The sequence below is a fragment of the Dryobates pubescens genome, chromosome 2, assembly GCF_014839835.1.
Source record: "Dryobates pubescens isolate bDryPub1 chromosome 2, bDryPub1.pri, whole genome shotgun sequence".
In the NCBI taxonomy this organism is placed as follows: domain Eukaryota; kingdom Metazoa; phylum Chordata; class Aves; order Piciformes; family Picidae; genus Dryobates; species Dryobates pubescens.
In genome coordinates this window covers 47,497,688-47,519,967 of record NC_071613.1, presented here as the reverse complement: position 1 = coordinate 47,519,967, position 22,280 = coordinate 47,497,688, and the positions used below count along the sequence as shown (strand labels likewise).

The 22,280-nt window shown below is 39.9% G+C and overlaps 1 protein-coding gene across 2 annotated transcripts in view; it reads left to right on the top strand.

The window, feature by feature from the left end:
• DPP10 (dipeptidyl peptidase like 10) overlaps nucleotides 1–22,280 on the top strand; it is a 592,658-nt gene that overhangs the window by 343,594 nt on the left and 226,784 nt on the right. For both annotated transcript variants that reach the window (XM_054176832.1, XM_054176823.1), the window contains exon 3: nucleotides 448–543. In XM_054176832.1, the coding sequence (XP_054032807.1) occupies nucleotides 448–543 (96 nt within the window). The remainder of the gene's footprint in view (nucleotides 1–447; nucleotides 544–22,280) is intronic.

Sequence of the window (22,280 nt, the reverse complement as noted above, 5' to 3'; positions counted from 1 at the left end):
GGTTCCAAATTTACCTAGAGGAGGATTTTACGTAGTTTCTGTCTGTAGAAGGTGATCGATACGGTCTATGTCCTTTGGCTGTCATGGAATTTTTGTACCAGTTTATAAACAAACCTATGGTGTAGGGCTGTGTGAAGAAGGACTTCTGCCACTATAACCCCAGTGCAATAAATAGCCAAGCACTACATTCTTTGCTTAACCTGTCTGTGAGGTACCGACATTTTGTTTTCATAGATTCATGGAATGGTTTGGGGTTTCTGAAGCTTTACTGAAGGAAAATGAAATGTTTTCTTGTAGTGTAAAAATAATAAAATCAAAGTATTGTTACTGTTTCTGACATGACCTTTAACTGTGTATTCTGTTTCTGTAATTCCAATGATGTGCAGACTACAGCGAGCGTACTGCTTTTAACGGCTCTCTGACATGATTTTGTTATGTCTGTTTTAGACGAGCTCGCAAATTCGTCAGAAACCAGGTTGTCCTTGGAAGACCTCTTCAAAAAAGAGTTGACAGCTCACAATCCAGAAGCCAAATGGATTAATGGTAAGTGCAAAAAACTCTCACATCATTCGAAACTAGGTAATAATTGTGAGTGCTGGATGATCCCGCTCTCCAGACGCTGAGAAAGAATGAGTTAAAATGTCACACTCTTGAGATTGGCCAGTGTCCCACTTTTCCTTGTAGTTGAGACTCACGTCTGTTTCATTAATTTTTGAAGTCCCTTTCTAATTTTAAAACTTCCTCTGGTAGAAACCCACTAAAATCTTCTTCTTATGCTACTGACTCAGTTGGAAGCAGTGATGAAGAATTGTTTTGAAGAACTGGATGTTGTTTCTGGATTCTCAAGAATATCAATTCAGAAAGTTAAATATTCCTATTAATACCTGAACTTTGGTTCTAACTCCTCACCTTTGGAATGGATTTTTAAACATTTCAATATAATTCTACAGCTCTTAGTCATTTTCTGATGTCTGCAAATTGTATTGAGTGTCTGCTTTGTTACATGATTTATAAATGCTATGCAGATTCCCAAAGAATCACTTGGGTTTAATGCAAAAAATGAAAAGAAATTCAAATCCTTTTTGTCAACTCTTTGGACTCCTTTTCTCTTGATCATGTGGGTTGTTTTCACTACCTGGTATCCTGTGCCAACCCTGGATGTCCCTGGAACTACCTGGTATCCTGTGCCAACCCTGGAAGTCTCATTAAGATTCAAATATTCCCTTGGAGTAAATAAAAGTGAACCAATACCAAATGGGTTTGTTAGAGCCAGTGGAAATGCTCAGTAATGGACTGGAGCAGATTGAAAATGGGAAGAGAAAGAAGATGGAAAGAGAGAGGGAGAGAGTTAAATAAAAGAAAGATATCACCACCCTTGGTTCCTGCAAAGTCTCATGAGCACAGTCCAGGTTCTTGGTGGTGGGTGTACATTCCAGCAGGGTCTGCTGTAGTAGATGCAACACCTATACCTAGTCACAACTGCTGACTCTTCTTCCTCAGGGGGAGGAGTCCTCACACTCTTTCCCTTCTCCGGTGTGGAGTCCATCCCACAGGAGACAGTCACCCACAAACTTCTCCAACATGGGTCCTTCACACAGGCTACAGTTCTTCATGAACTCCTCCAGTGTGGGTCCTGTCTGCTCCAGTATGGGTCCTCCATTGTGTCACAAGTCCTGCCAGGAAACCTTCACCAGTGTGGGCTCCTATCTCCATGATTACACAAGTCCTGCCAGGGGCCTGCTCTAGCAGGGGCTATCCCATGGGGTCACATCCTCCTTTTGGCACCCAGCTGCCCTGGTGTGAGATCTTTCCCCCTTCTTAACCATTTTTTTTCCAGAGGTGCTACCACTTTTGTTGTTGATCTTTGCCTTGGCCAGCAGCAGGTCCATCTTGGAGATAGCTGGCATTGGCTCTGTCAGACATCAGGGAAGCTTCTCAGAGCTTCTCACAGAAGCCACCCCGGTAGCCCTTATACCAAAACCTTGTCACACAAGCCCAATATAGTATGCACATGTGAACTGAGGAAACAGTGGGGATAATTAGTTTATAAATAATTATTTCCTATTCCTGATAAACAGAATTATGTCTAGATTTGGGTTTTTAATTGCATTTTCTTTGAAAATTCCCAGTGTGGTCAATGAAGTCAGTATCCCAGATAATAATTGAAATGAGAAGTCTCATTTCTGCTTTCTGCTTCTATTTTTGGTTTCAAGATTGAAGATTGTATTTTCTTTCCTGGCATGGTAGTATTGCCATAGTGACATTATATGCATGGAGAATGAAATATTCAGCATTCATTTTGGTGGAGCTGGAGGGGAGCATTTGGCACTTTGGTTATTGTCAGGGTAAGTGCTTCTGGACCCTGCAGAGGAAGATTTTAGCAGAAAATAAGTAGCTACTCACGAGTGGTTTTTGCTCCTCTTGGGATGGTATAATTTGTATCCGTCTGAAAGTTTCATCATCTTGACCTCCTGAGAGGGGTGAGAATAGAGACTGAAAAAGTGATTCCCACTGTAAGCAGTTTCTATAAGGTCTAGAGAGTATTTTGTAGAAAAATATCTAATGTGAGGATTTCAAGTGCTAGATGAAGCCTGATGTTCCTAGGTAAGGTCTACTATTTAACTGCTGCTGCTTGATGAAACTCCATACTGATGTCTGAATAGCATTATCTTCCAAACACAATCTTATTTCTTCCTTGTTTGCAAGTTCCTCCACTACAAAATTCATCCCCATGTAGCTGTTTCTAGTGTACTCTTTAATAAGAAAAGCTCTGCATACCAAACTTTTACAGTCCATTTCCTTTTCTGCTTGAAACTGACTCCACAATTTTATGTACTTGCCACCAAAGTTAATAATTATGCAAATGTTTAAAGCCACAGAGGAAATGTTGTCCTTTATCTGAGATAATCAGCTGTTGCCAAAGAAAAGAAAAAATCCTGAGCCGGCTTTAAAGTGACAAAAGATATTAATATTTAATTTAATTTGAGCATGTATCTATGCAGGTCTCTTTCAGATTTCTTCTTCCCTTTCTTTTTTTCTTCAAAGGTAATTTTTTAGAAATGTCTTGAATGTAATTTTTTTTTCTTGGTAAGCATTTGCAATGAAAAGAGAAAGAAAATATGGATGATGGGAACTGGGTTTTGAAAATAATGACATAGTAGTTGGCTACAGGCTGGGCTCAGAGTCGCTGGAGAGCGGCCAGGTAGAGAGGGACCTGGGGGGTACTGGTTGATGGTAGGCTGAACATGAGCCTGCAGTGTGCCAGGCAACCAAGAGGGCCAATGGCATCCTGGCCTGCATCAGGAACAGTGTGGCCAGCAGGAGCAGGGAGGTCATTCTGCCCCTGTACACTGCACTGGTTAGGCCGCACCTTGAGTACTGTGTCCAGTTCTGGGCCCCTCAGTTTAGGAAAGATGTTGACTTGCTGGAACGAGTCCAGAGAAGGGCAACAAAGTTGGTGAAGGGTTTGGAACACAAGCCCTATGAGGAGAGGCTGAGGGAGCTGGGGTTGCTTAGCCTGGAGAAGAGGAGACTCAGGGGTGACCTTATTGCTATCTACAACTACCTGAAGGGAGGTTGTAGACAGACGGATGTTGGTCTCTTCTCCCAGGCAGCTAGTATCAGAACAAGAGGACACAGTCTCAAGCTGCACCAGGGGAGGTTTAGGCTGGATGTTAGGAAGAAGTTCTATACAGAGAGAGTGATTGGCCATTGGAATGGGCTGCCCGGGGAGGTGGTGGAGTCACCATCATTGGAGGTGTTCAGGAAGAGACTTGATAGGGTGATTGGTGCCATGGTTTAGTTGTTTAGGTGGTGTTGGATTGGTTGATGGGTTGGACGCGATGATCTTGAAGGTCTCTTCCAACCTGGTTTATTCTATTCTATGCTATGCTATTCTATTCTATGCTATTCTATGCTATGCTATGCTATGCTATTCTATTCTATTCTATGCTATGCTATGCTATGCTATTCTATTCTATTCTATTCTATTCTATTCTATTCTATTCTATTCTATTCTATTCTATTCCATTCCATTCCATTCCATTCCATTCCATTCTATTCAGCTTCTTCAAACACAAATCTGATCACTTCAAATGTATTTAAAAGTCCATGATAGAGATCATACACAAGCATCAGCCAGATCAGTCCATGTTATCTGAAAGAGCATTTGATTTCAGAAATTAAATAAAAAGTGAGTCTGGGAAACTTGGAATGAAGGTGGTTGAAATTGCTTTAAAAAGTGGATGAAGAAAATGGAAGTGGTTTGAAAAGCACAGCTCACAGGTTCCGCCATACCACCTCTGCCAAATTTGTGTGGGAAAGTATGATTTAAAGCATTCAGCACTTTTTAAAGGAAGCTTTTCCTGTTCATGTGAGGCAAATATGAAATTTATCTATCAGAGCTGAGCACGTTGTGATGTTTGCTAGTGGATATAGGTCAAGTGCAAGAAATCAGTCCATCACTGAGCAGTAAAAAGAGACAGATTCTACGCCAGAAACTTGATATTGAATTGGAATCAATAATCAGACAAACATCTCTATTAGATTTGTGTATCTCTATATGTTGCTGTTACTCATGTAATTTATGATGGATATTAAGAGTTAATTTTATTTTTTATTGCTGTCCTTTAAATGAGATGAGAATCTGCAGTGGCTGGGCTGGAATGCAGCCATGGGGCACAAGTGCATTTTTGGTGTAGCTGGAGCTGTGTTTTGACATTCAGGTATTTAGGCTGTTATATTATGTATTAATGTTCTGGCAGGGACTTTGGCAGAAGAGAAGAGGAGTATGTACAGTAGGGCTTTTGCCAGCTCGGCATATAGCTTTCATTATTTATCTGAATCTGTCTGTGCAGACCCTGAAGCTGAAAGCCAGGCCGGGGAGTTGTTTTGTTGCCTGTGGTTTATTTCTGAAAGGCAAAAGAGGGTAGTTGGGCTTTGAATCCTCATGTAGGGAAAATCAGCACATAGAAGAGCAAATCAAAAATAATAATTCTAGATAACAGTCCGGTCTTTGAAGGCTTTTAGCTAAAATTCTTTCACAGAAGTCAGGCAGTGGTGTGAATGACATACCTGCTTTTTGTCCAGTCCGATGACTATATTTTGGGAAAGTCTGCAGCAAATTTGAAAAGATGCATTGACTGTCCCCAGGCTGGCAAAATTTCTCACAGAAACTGCTAAAAAAGGGGAACCAAAGTTTTGACTGATACCATTCTACTGATTTGTTAAAATAACTTGTTAATAGCATTCAAACAGTGTTGTTGTGAAATGGATTGAATAATTCAATTCTCTCATTAGGAAGCTCAGTGAAAGAGTTTGGGGCTGTACTTATGCTAATGTTGAGGAATTCCCTAGGTCCCTAGCTGTAGATGGTCATTCAGGATAAAGTTATGGATGTACCTCTGGTGCCTTGTTGCATCCTTTGATGCAGCAATTGTTGCTTCTCCAGCAATGGTCAATCTTGGATTAGGAAGAAGTTTCATTTTCTTGTTTGTTTGGGTGTTTTGGGGATGATTGCTTTAGTTTGGTTGATTTTTTTGTTTGTTGTTCTAAGTTTAAGTGCAGTAGCTCTTTGGTTTGGTTTTCTATGCATTTCTCCTGTTAGAGAATGAATTTATTCTTAAACATGAAGCATGCATGCAAAGTAGGAGATACATAATGTGAGGTGCTTAAAGCTACAAAAGTGTTAATGTGAACAGCAAATAGAAATGGAAATAAATTATGCAGCATCGTAAGTAGGATTGCAAATGATAAAGCATGAAGTCATTTGGATTGCACCTGTACATGAATTAACATACTCCTGTAAAAACCAGGGTGGGGAAAATCCTATACTTTCTTCTGCATGGAAGTGCAGATTTCATCTCATAGCTGCAGACATTTATCAGAAGGAATAAAAGGAAAAAAGATGCCCTTTTCATCAATAAACATTATCACAAGGGAAATACTAATTTTCTTCCAGGAAGCAGAGAGGTTTTTGTGCTTCATATTCAGAGCCTTGTCCTTGTGAGTGGATCTCACCTGTTCAGATGTTGCGTCTCTGCAGCTGTGGGACTGTCATCAGGGTTGCAGCAGAGCTTTCCCTAGTGGGGAGAAGGCCAGAGGGTTACTGTTCCTTACATCCTCTGATTCCCCACCCTGAGGATGAGCAATTGTATGGCCTATTTATCAGGAAGGTGTTTTGTGCTCCTCATTAAATTTCTGTTTTACCAGTTGTAACACAAGCAAGTTTTCCCTCACTTACATTTTCCTCTGGACTACATGCAATCTAATCTTTCAGTAATGTTACTTAGTGGCTATTGTAACTGATCTTCTCTGCTGCATCCACTGGACTTCTTCCTGCTCTTGTATTATCGATGTCTTTACCACATGACTTGCTTACTTAGAAGTAGATCTTGGGTAATTTCTGCTCAAATCAACTATGTTAAGCCCCATTGCAGTATCGATACGGGTGCCACTGTTAATGATTGCTAACAAGCATTAAGTAGTGCTATGTATTCAGGGCCATTAACTCGTGTCACCATTGCATTTTGTGAGTTACTTCTTAGTGCACCTCTTCAGAAATCTCCCTTCCTTCACCATATTCTTTGTACACGAATAGGATACTGTATTTGCCACGACCTCTATACTGTATTGTAGCTCTCTGTGATATTATTGATTGCAAAAAGTATCTTCCTGGGTATTTGTTTTCTGACCCTTTGATTTTGGTTTAGGTTGTCGATGTTTCGTGTTTTGGTTTGTTCCACAGAGTGCCTGAAGCTTATTTTCCTTAAGTCTTTTCTTCTTGTAACAACTTAGTTACTTCTAGTTGCATTCATTAAGATGTAGATTGATTCCATGCTTATTGAAATCTATGGTTATGGGTCAAAATCCACATCTTGGGGTATGTGAGGAAAAATGATAAACTGTTTTCCAGCTAAAAGAACATAGAATCATAGAATTGTTAGAGTTGGAAAGGACCTCAAGGATCATTGAGTTCCAACCTCCCTGCCATGGTCAGGGACACCTCACACTAGATTAGGTTGCTCAGAACCACATCCAGCCTGGCCTTAAAAACTTCTAGGGATGGGGGTTCTACCACCTCCCTGGGCAACCTGTTCCAGTGTCTCACCACTCTCATGGTGAGGAATTTCTTCCTAACATCCAATCTGAATCAAACTACTTTTTGTGACCTTTAGTCAAAAATACAGCTAATCATTGCAATCCTTAAAATTTATGTCCCTATTGATTTTCTGTTTCTTCCACAACCCTAAGCATTAAGTATTTAATAAAGAGATCAATGTCCTTACTTCAAATTTACAGGGCAGAGTGTATCTGTTGTATAAGGTATTGTATTTTGAAAGAGGTTAGCAGAATGGTTTACGTCTTCCAAGCAGTATTTATAGGTAGCAACCTAATGTTGAAGGGTTAAGTACAGTAAATGTGTATGTGAACTGCTAAAAAAGTGGACCAAACACTTAATAAATCTTAGTTCTTCCTGTTTGTTGAAGCAAAAGTCTCCTGAGTGGAATGCATGTATTGAGGTTACTTATTTCAGTTACCATAGCAATGTCCATGAAAGAGAGAGAGACCTTTTCTCAGTAATATATTTTTGACTAAGAGAGCAGGCTCCTTAATGTCATGAACAAGTCTAAACTGGATGTGCTATGCCAATACTCTTGGGATGCTACACGCTAGGATAAATATTTTTACTACATGAGCAAACCAGAACAGTGGATTGAGAGCTTTGGGATGATGATAGATGGTGGTGCTTTACAAGAGATTTGTGGGTTCCCTCCAGAATGCCAGACTTTTTTGTGTTACACACATAAAGACTCCAGTGATATATGTGTTCATACATCATTAGGTTTATATAAGTGTGAAGAGTATTCATTTCATCCTGTGCCTCATTTTTCTGCCTTCCCCACTTACTATAAATGCTCCTGAGCAGTCAGATGCCTGTTGCCCAGCTGGAGCTGTAGTCTTTTCCTCATGGGTTGGATTTGTAGTGATCTGTTTCCCTTTCCTGTGGGAACTGCTGTTTATACAAGTCAGCTGCTTTTATGGGTCCTTCTTACAGGCTCATTTAAGTCAGCTCTCATTTGCTCATCAGCAATTTGATTTGCTTAAAAAGAGTGTTGCAGGAGGGGGATATACTCTTAGTTGTTGCTGCGTGCAGCAGTACTGTTGGCTGATTCTGCCTTGTTTTCTTTTCCAATTATCTTCAGTTTTCTTACTTATTTGCCTAAATAGACCTTTAACAAATGCTCAGTTGTGTTTTGTGGCAGATTGGTAAGCTGTGCAGTGTTTAAAGTAGTTCTCTTTAAACCTCTAAATTTTACATTTGCAATCCTTAAGTGTTGCTGTCAATTTTTGTTTTCTTGATTTAAGAGGCAGTAAAAGCAGTGCTTTGTGTACCATCCTGTATTGCTCAGATGCTTACATAATGGGCTAAAAATATGTTTTTAAACACATGTGTATCTATGGACATGTATGCAGGTTTATTTCATCTTTAGTGGTTTGATTTTTTTTAAACTACTTTTTTCCCCTCTCATTAGTTGATTCAATTGTGTGTTTACTGACTTTCCTTTTCCTGTTCAAATACCAAATTTCAGAGACACTGTCTCATATTTACCATTCATCCATTATTTCCCTGCTCTGTTTTGCTTTCTGTGTCATTTATACTTTTTCTTCGATGGGTGAACTATTCCTCTACCTTTGGCATGTCAAGGCAGTTCAGACACACGGAAATGGGTACCAAGCCAGGGTCATTCTTCATATGAAAATGTGTACTTGAAGGATTTTGTTTCTCTTTCATTATGTTAAAAAAAGAACTTTTGGTTTCAGTATGCTTGGGAAAGTGGATCTATCCATCTATCAATCTATCTGGTTATTTATCTATCTGTTATTTATACATACTTAAGGTCATATATTTGGGATTCTTTCAAGGGTCTACTCAGTGCATTAGTTCTGATAAATTCTCTCATGAGGTGTTTCCTTGAGCAGCAGGAGATGGCACAAGTGTTACACAGTTTTGCATCCTGTTGCAGTTGTTTGGATCTATTCCTTTAGGTATGTTGATATTAGAAGGGAAGGCACTGGAGGGAGAAATCTATAAAGTAAAAACATACAACAAGTAATGACAAAAAAATAATGGAAAAAAAAACAGTAAAACAAGGGGCCCCAGAGAAAGCAGAGGCAGGAGCAAAAGAGAGGAATTAAGGACCAGTCCAATGGAGAGCACAACTGTGCTAGAACTTCAGCAGTGCCATAGGATGTGCGTGTTTCTCATTACAGATATCTCTTTATTCTGTAGCTCTGGGTAGCTTCTGGGAGAATGTGTACAGGCAGTGAAAATTTCTACTTCACCATACTGTTCATGATCTTTGAGAGACAAGAGTTGGCCCAACTGATGAACAGGTGATGTGAAGCTGGTATTAAAAGCACTCATGTGATGTGTTGCTCATGTGGCCAGCTCTAAAACTGGCCCACAGCTATACTACTGCTCCGAAGCTGCTGACACAAGTACCTGAGGAGCATCCTGCCTGCCATTTTGTTTGGCCAAAATTTTTGCTTTAGAATAGTGTCTTTGCCTTTATTTGGGCATGTGTGAAGAATAATGCTCTAAACTTTAAATGATTACATTCTTGATGATCTGATTTAATTACATTTTTAATTTACTGTTGCAAAAATCATATCTGGCTCCCATACTGTCTGCACAAGGATGCAGAGCTGAGATAACCAAAGGCAGCTTGGTATTTTCCAGCTAGTAATCATGTTATCATTTTGCCAAATGCATAAATACAGATTTTGATCCATTAACAGGGCTATACAAACCCATAACCTCTCTTTGTTGAAATAGAATAGAATAGAATAGAATAGAATAGAATAGAATAAACCAGGTTGGAAGAGACCTTCGAGATCATCATGTCCAACCTATCATCCAACACCACCCAATCAACTAAACCATGCAACCAAGCATCCTGTCAAGCCTCGCCCTGAACACCCCCAGCGATGGCAACCCCACCACCTCCTCGGGCAGCCCATTCCAATGGGCAATCACTCTCTCTGTGTAAAACTTCCTCCTAACCTCCAGCCTAAACCTCCCCTGATGCAGCCTGAGACTGTGTCCTCTTGTTCTGGTACTGGTTGCCTGGGAGAAGAGACCAACCTCTGCCTGACTACAACCTCCCTTCAGGTAGTTGTAGAAAGCAATAAGGTCACCCCTGAGTCTCCTCCTCTCCAGGCTAAGCAACCCCAGCTCCCTCAGTCTCTCCTCATAGGGCATGTGCTCCAAGCCCCTCACCAACCTTGTTGCCCTTCTCTGGACATGCTCCAGCAAGTCAACATCCTTCCTAAACTGAGGGGCCCAGATTACTAAAACATGAAACAATGGGATAAACAATTGGTTTTTTTGCGAGAGAATTTAGATTTTGGCCTCCCATGCTCTGAGCAGTTCAACTTCAACTCAGGTTAGTTAATCTATTCTCTTGCAGGACAGGCACTTCATGAGAATTAATTGTAATAGTTTCAAAAGTAATAGTTATTGACCCAATCCTAGAGCACCCATCTCTACAGTAGGAAGATAGCTTTTTCTGTTCTTAAGCCTGGAGTTACATCCTAAGGTTTGTCTGCCAAAATGACTCTGTTAATTCTGTAATAATGTTTCAGGTATTTATGAATTTCTAACTGAGACAGCTCATCTGTAAAGGTCACTAGGCAGCTGTCAGGTGATGATAACTTTTCAAGTACTACTGGCATGAGTTAGATTCGGAGTGACAGTTACAGTTGCCTAAAGATATTTTTGGCAGAAAAGTTTTCTGCCTGTTTTCTGCTTACAGTCTTCCCTTGGAAGTTTTGTATGACTGTTTCTGGAGAAGCTGTGTGAAAAAGGCGTAAATAGTTCACTTCAGCTCTCTCACATTTTGGGGAACGTGGGTTTTTATTGTTGAAATCTTTTTAGCATAATCATTTTGTTCTGACATTTGTCAATCATTCGAATGTCTTTTCGTAGTTGTGCACACTTCTGTTCATGCAAAAGTATTGGTATTGTCAGTGTGAATGGTTAAACATTTTAAAAGCAGAGTTTCAAAATATTCCATTTGAAATTCTGAGGAATCTTTTCAGAGTCAAAGATCAGAGTCACAAAATATTTATCTGGTTGGAAGGGACCTCCAAAATCATCCATTCTTAAAAGAAACAACCAAAAACACACAAACCACAAAAAACTGCCCAAAGTGTAATATTTTCTATTTCTTCCAATTTGGAATAAAAATGCTTACAGTTTCCAACGTTATGTTTTCTTCTCACCTCTCTGGGCAATTTAGAGAAGGAGGCTCTAAGCTGTATTATCAGTTGCATCTCCAAGCCACATTATGAATTACCCAAATGTTGATGCCGTGTTCCAATCATGGAAGGCAACTGCAGAGTTGCTATTACAAGCTGCAGCATTTGCATTGATTTCTGATGGATTCCAGATGTATTGAGGTAAAGAAATAGGCTCTTGTTATGAGATGTTCCAAAGTTATATGCTAGTGATTTGCTTTCTGTGTAACAGAGAGTGATTGCCCATTGGAATGGGCTGCCCGAGGAGGTGGTGGAGTCGCCGTCGCTGGGGGTGTTCAGGGCGAGGCTTGACAGGATGCTTGGTTGCATGGTTTAGTTGATTAGGTGGTGTTGGATGATAGGTTGGACACGATGATCTTGAAGGTCTCTTCCAACCTGGTTTATTCTATTCTATTCTAAGTAATGAAATTTATGCAAGTTATGAATTTTTTATCTTTTTTTCCATGTACTTACCCAAAGTTAGGCCCTGTCCTCCTAGAGGCAAGGACTCACTGTGCTAACAAGTAAATCCTTTCTTTTTTTAGCAGTTTGAAGTGGTCATAGAAAGTGTTACATAAATGTTCCTCTCTATCTTACTATTCATTTCTGTTTTCCAGCTATTTCTTGAGTTCCCATTGTGGTAAATTGTTAGTCGAAAACAATTTGGCCTCAAAACTATTTCTGAAGACCTTGATTAGCCCATGCAGGTTACTATAATGGAAATAATAACAATAGTTCTATTGTGTACTTCCAGTAGAAGTTATAAAATTGTATTATATGTTTTAACTACTGAGCTAATGTATGAGGACAAAGAATATTGAAAAAGAGCTAAGAGTGAAGATGCACAAATTTTTTCTTCAGGTAGTGTCATTATTGCCTCCTTCTTTGCCTCCCTCCCTGTTTGGTATATAGTATATGGAAGTAGAGGCAGACAATATGCCCTTCAGGACTAAATGCTTTCTGTCTCATTACCATCCTCAAAGTGATATTTTCCTAGTTTTAACCAGACCTTGCTGTTCTTATAGGACGTGTCTGTCCTGGGTAATACAGCATTGTGCCGTCATTTGACTCACCACTAAATTAAAATCTACTCTGAATTAACAGTGTCTTTTACTCTAAACCTTGTGATGAAAGCTAACAAGTCTGAGTGTTCAATAAATGACATTCTATTGTGTTGGTGTTTTGTTTGGATTAGGTAAAGGTGTACTTCTGAGGAAATAAAACTACATTTGAAGTATACTCAGTTTTCATCTGAGAGGAAGACTTCCCAGAGATGAGAGTATTCTGAACTAACCTAACTCATGGCTGGCTTGTGAGATTTTTCTGAACATAAATTGAAGGCATTCCCTTGAGAACCATAAAATTCCCAAATTCCAAACACTGGTAGTGTGTTAGATGAAAGTTATTTTAATGCATAGTAAGGCCATTGATTGATTTGTTATCCATTTTTGTTCTCTGCTTCCTGACATCATTTAACAAACACAGAAAGCTTCATAGCAAAACTTCTCAGTCAGTCCTGTTCAATAAGTTGAACTGGATACATCGATCTATCTGTGGCTGGCAGTGAATTCCTGCTCATTCAGTGCCTAGTGCTGAAGCTCAGTGCATTATCATAATGAAAGGTAGTTTTAAATTAAGGTGGAGATTAAAAAAAAAGAAAAAAGGACACTGCAGTTTCAATGAAGTCAGAATATATGGATATTAATTTTTAATTAGACTTTTGAAAAGGCTTGGGAGTTTTGGGTATTTCTAGTAGGTGTAATGGCTCTGCTGAACAGTAGTTTATAATGTTTTATTTGTCAAATAGAAAAAATAGGAGTATTTGCATCATAACATAAAACTTCATTTTTTCCTTGAGTGCTGAGCACCCACCATTCACTATGATGCTCTCCTATATACTAATTTAAATAAAAGACTTTGCAAAATAGCATTTGTTCTTTCTTAGGTGTAAAAGAATTTAGGGAGTTCCTTGTTTGGTTTTTGCCTATTTGTTAGGTGATGTTTAGACAATTGTGAAGAGCTTTGGGGTTAGGAAAAGCATTTGGTCTTCTAGCAAATAGGGAACTTGATACTGAGAAGCTACTAACAGCCACTGACTGTGACAGTGCTGTCAAGTGCACAGTGCTGAGCATAGGGAAACTCTGATTTGATATGACACAAAAGATGGTTTCTTGCATGCCTTTTTGAGAAGGCTTTTTGCTATGGTTTGTTGTATTCCTTTATTAAACTGTCTTGAAGCTTGTGCTGGAGTAAGAACTGGGATCCAGTGTTTTGCTTAGTCTTAATGAATGGTGTTAGAATCATCAAATCATAGAGTCAATAAGATTGGAAAAGACCTCAAAGATCATCAAGTTAGATGGGTATCTGTAAGACTTCCAATGGAGTGGGTCCAGAGCAGGGCCACAAACATGGCTGGAGGGATGGAGCACCTCTCCTGTGAGGAAAGGCTGAGAGTTGGGAGACTTGATGGCTTGGTGCCATGGTTTAGTTAATTAGGTGTGTTGGATTGGTTGATAGGTTGGATGCGATGACCTTGAAGGTCTCTTCCAACCTGGTTTATTCTATTCATTTTGGAGAAGAGAAGTCCCTGGAGAGACCTTATTATGGCCTTTCAATACTTAAAGGGGGAATATATGAAAGATGCAGACAATCTTTTTAGCAGGGCCTGTTGCAATAGGACAAGGGATCTTGTTTTAAAACTAAAAGAGGGTAGATTTAAACTAGAGATCTGGAAGGCCTTGCTGAAAAGTCTGTCCCAAATAGAACATCCAGATAGGCCAAACCAGTTTGCTGCTAGACAAAACTGTAACCATTCCTTGGGAGGGTATTGAATAACGGACCATAGACAGGAATCACCTGATTAGAACTTTACCAGAACAGCACTGAAAAGTTCTTTCAATAATGGGATTTTTAAAAGCATTTTACTGTGACAACCTTTAATTATAAGGACAATTATTTTTATTGCATTTTGTGATGTATTTTTTTTTAACATAATAGCAAACTGATTTCCTGCATTCAGTCCTTTCTAAGTGCATAATTTGAATTTAAATGAATGCAAGCCTCTGTGCTCAGCTTGCATAGCATGTGAGCGATAACTTGAGAAAAATACAGCTTTGTGACACTCTGATTACTTTTGTAAAGACAGAAGTATATTCCCCCTTTGATGGCTGTGTCTGACTTCCATTAGTGCTAATGGGAGCTATGCGTTTAGGCTTTGAAGAGTCTACACTCCAATTAATTATAACACTTTAAAGAAAATGTGAGATGTTATTGAAAGTGGAGATTCTTTGGTTGAAATATATTTTTTTTTCCTGAATTTCTATCCTGTTCCTCCTTCTGTGAGTGTTTTGACACTGACTGACATACTTTAATGAAATCTTGTAAATACTACTATTGTGTTTAGTTGACATTACATTGTGACATATCGATAGTGTAATCATCTCACATCTAGTTTTTAGACACCTAGCCTACTTCCTGACGGTCTCTTTTTTTCCCTCTGTTTATCTTTAGCTGACAGCTGAATAACTGTTCCATTGAGTTATCAATTCCAAGGTTAACCTCAGATCAAGTTTTATCTGACTGAATTTGAGATAGACGAGTGAGCTATGTTCCTTGTGCCTTCCTTTAATTTTCCCGTTGTGAGCAGAAACCAATGAGCATCAGAAAGCAGATAAATTGTCCCTGGACCTTGTGCTTCAAATATGATTGCAAACACTAAACAGCACTTGACAAAAGGCTGAATGGCTTGAGGAGAGCAAGGATGAGTTGTTGCTAGTAGTTGCCCATATTGAAGGCGATACAGGTGCAATAGGTTCACCTGGAAACTAAAAGCAGTTATACAATTCATGCACAAAGTGAATGAATCAGTGTGACCAAAGAAAGCTAATTATTTATTTTTCCCCAAAGTAGTTTATTTATATTAGTCTCCATTGCTTCTCCTTGATACATGACTTTTAGAGCTGCCCAGGCATCTGAAAATTCACTGTATGATTGAAATCTGCCTGTGAACCACAGAGAGGTTGAGTGGGAGCAGAGGAATAAAAATTGCATTCAGATTCTAATTCACAGATCTCAGACATGAGTAAGATTGAGAAGGATGTAGCAATACTTTATTGATTTATTATTTTCACCCACAATACAAAATTTGAAGCTCAACTTTCGCACAAGCTGGAGTTGAGTCCTCAGAAAATTTCTTTTTCTCTTGGCTTGAAGGATTGTGTTGGTGGCAAATACATCACCTGGAGTGTCTGCCAAAAAGAGGGAGCAGGTTTGAGAAAGCAGAAACACTAATTGTTTAGTCCAGTGCATAGAAATAGACAGAGAATGTACACAGAGATGCAGAGAAGAAAACAATCTTTCTGCTAAGACGATAGAAATACTGAAAAGACTTTGGTGGATAAGCCATAGCAACTTCAAATCAAGCCACACCAAACCCACAGCTCTAAAATGTGCAGGAGAGCAAAAGGGCAAAAATTAAAACACACAACTGGTTCTCCTTGGGCTGTCATTTGATGGAGAATACACATTATCATTTACCTTCTAGTTGTCATAGTTCTTTGGTTTTGTTGAGCACAGGAATGGAATTTATGGATCCAGACTACCCAGAGGTTTTGCACTCCAGAAGGCTCTGATAACAGCCTTGGTGTAACAGTGCACAGCTAAGGTCAAATGGGACAGGGTACTTCATGCTTCCTTGTAGTGAAGTATGTGGACTAAGAAAATTACCAGATGCACAGGAGTGAGTGACTCAGTGCAGTTTCTTACCTGTTCATGACCTTTTGAAGATGGAAACTACAGGCAAGTGAATGTGAAGTCACTAAAGACAGACTTGGGAATTAGGATTATAAAACTGCCAGACTGCAGACTGCAAAGTCAATCTTTGGTGCAAGGGCAAAAAACAGGAGTCACTGAAGTTTTGATTCACGATGATATATACCTGTCCTCATGATACTTTGTGTGTCCTACTGTGACTTATTTATTCTTAATTTATATGTTACATATATTCATACTGTAATGCAAAGTTCTACAGTAGCAGAGTTTTCTAGAGAGAGTTTAGGCCAAAATTTTGATGCTTCATGATCAAATTAATTCCACTTATTTACTCTAACATAGAGAACTACATTTTGAAATGAGGTGTTTTTTTCTTTTGCTGAAGTGTTGAACTCCATGTATGGATACCATGTATGGATATTATTTCTCGTTGTCTCCAGTTTCTTCATACCCAGTACACATATTTCCTACATTTAGAGAGATGTCTTATGTTTATGTATTGAGTTTCATGAGAGAAAAACAGGGTGGCCAGCAGGAGCAGGGAAGTCCTCCTGCCCCTGTACTCAGCACTGGTTAGGCCACACCTTGAGTGCTGTGTTCAGTTCTGGGCCCCTCAGTTTAGGAAAGATCTTGACTTGCTGGAACATGTCCAGAGAAGGGCAACAAAGCTGCTGAGGGGTTTGGAGCACAAGCCCTATGAGGAGAGGCTGAGGGAGCTGGGGTTGCTTAGTCTGGAGAAGAGGAGGTTCAGGGGAGACCTTCTTGCTGTCTACAACTACCTGAAGGGAGGTTGTAGACAGGTGGGGGCTGGTCTCTTCTCCCAGGCATCCAGCACCAGAACAAGAAGACACAGTCTCGGGCTGTGTCAGGGGAGGTTTAGAGTGGCTCTTCATAGAAAGAGTGATTGGCCATTGGAATGTGCTGCTTGGAGAGGTGGTGGAGTTGCCATCACTGGAGGTGTTTAGGAGGAGACTTGATGGGGTGCTTGGTGCCATGGTGTAGTTGATTAGATTGTGTTGGATGATGGGTTGGACACGATGATCTTGAAGGTCTCTTCCAACCTGGTCCATTCTATTCTATTCTATGCTATTCTATGCTATGCTATGCTATGCTATGCTATGCTATGCTATGCTATGCTACGCTATGCTATGCTACGCTATGCTACCCTACCCTACCCTACCCTACCCTACCCTACCCTACCCTACCCTACCCTATCCTATCCTATCCTATCCTATCCTATCCTATCCTATCCTATCCTATCCTATCCTATCCTATTCTCTAATTCCTCTCACTGGCTCAGGCCAGGCTGATGATGAAAATTCTGACATCCTTCACCACAGAACAAGTGTGCTGATGTGATAGTTTAGTTTGAAAACATGTAATTATGATAATGGCAAAAGAGCAAGTCTCTGTGGGGACTTAGATTTCTCTCCGTGTTACAAACCAAAGGCACTCTCAAAATGTAAGTTCCATTGTTTCATCTAATATAATGGGCAATTAATCAAGACGCAGTGAGGAAACTCTGCTGATAATGGTAAAAGCTGGCATGTATCTTTCTAATTTGTATTGCAACAAATTGAGAGATGTAATCACAGCAGAGGAAGATGTTAAATAAAATTTGAGCTGTGATAGGAAATGACAAAGGGGAGAAACCGAGAGTTAAGTATGACATTTTGTCTTATTCTAAAGCGGCTGTGAAATGGAACAAGACCATCTCAGTGGCATGAGCTCTGCTGATACAGATGAGCTGTCAGCCCTAACTACAAATTTCTGGCTTGGCATTTGGTTATGATACATCAGCTGCACTAACAGGATATAGTTTGGTGTGTGAGTTTCTAGCCTTTATTGTTCTTCAGTGCAACTGGGGAATGGATTAAAATGGTTTTCTTTAAAAATCGGAACAAGAATAGAATAGATTAGAATGGATTGGAATGGAATGGAATGGAATAGAATAGAATAGAATAGAATAGAATAGAATAGAATAAACCAGGTTGGAAGAGAGCTTTGAGATCATCGAGTCCAACCTATCATCCAACACTATCTAATCAACTAAACCATGGCACCAAGCACCCCATTAAGTCTCTTCCTAAACAAGGTGGCAGAGCTTGTTTTCTAACCTGTGTTGAGACTGATTTATTAATATGCGTATAATATCTGAATTACTTTCATATATTTGTGCCTTTGCCTACATATCTTATGCTTGGTAACACTTAAACCATGTTTCACTTTTGTGTCAGAAATTAGGAATGCTACCTATGGTTGTGGGTATATTAGAACTGTAACAGAAGAAAAACCTTCTTTTTCTCCTACAAAATTGACTGCCATACCTACCACTGGAGATGGGATAGCCCATGCAGTGCTACAGGCTGGGGTCAGAGTGGCTGGAGAGCAGCCAGGTGGAAAGGGACCTGGGGGTACTGGTTGATAGTAAGCTGAACATGACCCAGCAGTGTGCCCAGGTGGCCAAGAAGGCCAAACGGCATCCTGGCCTGGATCAGGAACAGTGTGACCAGCAGGAGTAAGGAGGTCATTGTGCCCCTGTACTCAGCACTGGTTAGGTCACACCTTGAGTCCTGTGTCCAGTTCTGGGCCCCTCAGTTTAGGAAAGATGCTGACTTGCTGGAACGTGACCAGAGAAGGGCAACAACGCTGGGGAGGGGGTTGGAGCACAAGCCCTGTGAGGAGAGGCTGAGGGAGCTGGGGTTGCTTAGCCTGGAGAAGAGGAGGCTCAGGGCAGACCTTCTTGCTGTCTACAACTACCTGAAGGGAGGTTGTAGCCAGGTGGAGGTTGGTCTCTTCTCCCAGGCAACCAGCACCAGAGCAAGAGGACACAGTCTCAAGCTGCACCAGGGGAGGTTTAGACTGGATGTTAGGAAGAAGTTCTTTATAGAAAATAGTTATTTGCCATTGGAATGTGCTGTCAGGGAGGTGTTGGAGTCACCATCACTGGAGGTGTTTAGGAAGAGACTTGGTGGGATGCTTGGTGCCATGGTTTATTTGATTAATTAGTGTTGGATGATAGGTTGGACTCAATGATCGAAAAGGTCTCTTCCAACCTGGTTAATTCTATTCTATTCTATTCTATTCTATTCTATTCTATTCTATTCTATTCTATTCTATTCTATTCTATTCTATTCTATTCTATTCTATTCTAAACTAAAAATTTCTCTTAAATGAAGAATAGAGCATGATGTAAATATCTGTTTGGTTCTTCACCGAGTACCATATGCTACTGCAATCCCTTTAAAGAGTATTTGGGTGCTACAATGCATATTTTAGTAAAAGCCCCATTCTGCTGTGAAACAAAGTTGATGTGACCTAGTAAGTCATTACATAGTAGTAGGCTGCAGCTCCTTCTTTTGCATCAGTGCTTCTTTCTTTGAGTAGGAGTATCTTATTTCTGGAACCATAGAAATAATAATGACCTCAAAGACATGTGTGATCTTCACAGCACATTTTCCACCACAGGTAAACAGATCCTTTATCAATGAGAAGCACAGTCACTGTGCCTGGTCTGATGTGAGGAAATTAACACATAGAACAGAAGAAGTGAAAGTGGTAGTTGTAGAGAAAGAAATTATAAACTCTCTTTCCAGAGATGAGATGGAAAGAGATGATTGATTTAGGCTGCATCTGTTTTAGCAAGTGGTGTGAGGCTGCAGGGAGAGCCTTTCAAAGTGAATCAGCTGGTGCTGAGATCAGCTTCCACCCTCTAGGCTAAAAAGGATGTTTTATTTCAGACCAGCTTCAGTCTGGTCCCATAGATGGTAGGATAACTGCTGCTGAAATGCATCTGGTGGTCTGGAAAAGTTTAGTTCCATTGTGCAGGACTCCAATTTGTGTGCTCCAAGATTGCTCTGTGACGTGAAACCAAGGGTTAAAGGGAGAGAAATCAGATGATGAGACAAGCATCTGCTGAAGACAGTTTAGGTTCAGTTGGTTCTAAGTAGGTCAGGGGAAGTTGCAGAAGAGGATCAGAGGAAGAAGGAAATTCAGGGAGGAGAATAAATGCTTTCTTTATGTCTTCTTTTGGTGTGTGTGGGTTCCCCCTCCCCCCCCTTTTCTTTTTCAGAGGCTTTTCCTAGAAGCACAGGGGAAAGGGGGAGTTTGTGGGAAGCGAACACTTTCATCCCTTTCCTGTGTTTTCATTGTTGCAGGACATTGCTCCCCTTCAGGAAAATTGATTAGTCTATGAAATCCATCATGAACCTTGTAAAGGTGATTTTATCTCTGTATCTATGGTGGTAACTACCTTGCAATACCAAATTCTGAGAGAAATACATTCCAGGGTTGAAAAAACCTTTCTGCAAAGCTATAGAAGGACTTTAGGTAGAGCTCTTGGGTAGCAATTAAGGGTGAAGTTTAATTAAAAAAAAAAAAAAAAAGCCAAAACAAAATCCCAATACCACTCCTGGAGTGATTTAGATAATATGTGTATAAAATCCTGAAGGGTATATCTACAGTGCTGGTCTGTTTTAATTGGACTTAACTGATTACAAAGAGCAATGCACGAATGTTTGTGCTATGTGTAGATTAGCATTTACAGTTGTGTGCTTAACTCAGTGTAATGGCAATTTAATTAATTTGAATTAAAAAGAGAACTGGTGCTGCATGGTCCTTTCACATTTCATCTCCTGATGGTTCAGAGGTGCCAAGGTGCATAATCTGAAACCATGCACTTCATTGCACAGTCACCCAGGTAGTTGGCTTTCATGAAGTGAATTGACAAATCTCTTTCCTGATAAAGCACAAATATTCTGAATTACAGTACATACTGCAAGGCATATTTGTCTTTGTGGTCTTTTCTTCAGGATTGGATGCAATGAGGAAGGATACACAATGATCCTCTAATGGCAATTACATGTTGTTAGGTTGTGGGTTTTAGGTACATAGAATACATAGAATAAACCAGGTTGGAAGAGACCTTCAAGATCATCGCGTCCAAGCCATCAACCAATCCAACACCACCTAAACACACACAGAGAGAGTGATTGCCCATTGGAATGGGCTGCCTGAGGAGGTGGTGGGGTCGCCGACGCTGGGGGTGTTCAGGGCGAGGCTTGACAGGATGCTTGGTTGTATGGTTTAGTTGATTAGGTGGTGTCGGATGATAGGTTGGACATGATGATCTTGAAGGTCTCTTCCAACCTGGTTAATTCTATTCTATTCTATTCTATTCTATTCTATTCTATTCTATTCTATTCTATTCTATTCTATTCTATTCTATTCTATTCTATTCTATTCTAAACAACTAACCCATGGCACCAAGCACCCCATCAAGTCTCCTCCTCAACACCTTCAAGGATGGCGACTCCACCACTTCCCCAGGCAGCCCATTCCAATGGCCAGTCACTCTCTCTGTATAGGACTTCTTCCTAACATCCAACCTAAACTTCCCCTGGTGCAGCCTGAGACTGTGTCCTCTTGTTCTGGTACTGGCTGCCTGGAAGGAGACCAACCTCCGCCTGTCTACAACCTCCCTTCAGGTAGCTGTAGAGTAATAACTGCACATGAAACTGATTCTTACTCAATATGATTACTTTAAGCAAAAGTGAATTTTTTAAAGGAAATAGTAATTGACAAAAATTTTTACCTTCAGCCTCTTGAAAAGTGCTGATGATTATGATGCTTTTACAAAGAATGTACTCACACATTCATGGTTTTGTTGAATGAAGCTCTAAAGAGACTAAATGCATGTTACAGGAAAGGAGCCACCTTGTACCCTAGCCTCAGTACATACTAATTTATTTCTTGTCTGGCACTTTTAAATTATCAATTTCTCCAAAAAGCTAAAAGCAAAAAAAACCACAACCCAACAAGTCAATATAAAAAGAAAACAACATTGCATCTCTGAATAATAATTATGTACACCATTATCTAGATCTGCAAGCCTTTTCTTGTATCAAAATATCTTTTCTATAACCAATGACCTTTTTTTTTTTGCTTACCCCCATCTGTCAGTGTTTAAATGCCAATATTTAGTGCTTGATGCAAAAAAAAAAAAAATGTTGTTGTGCCCTAACCAATGGCAAAAATTCAAATCAAGGCGCTTGAAGGGGGTTCCTGTAACAAATGCATTTCAGTGGCTTTATTGAACCTTGATATATTCTCCTGCTGCAGTGTGCTGTCTTGTAAGTTTAGATCAAACAAAGAAATGTACTGAAGCTGGAGAAATTGTTGGAAGCCAGAGGAGCTTGGAATCCTTGTGT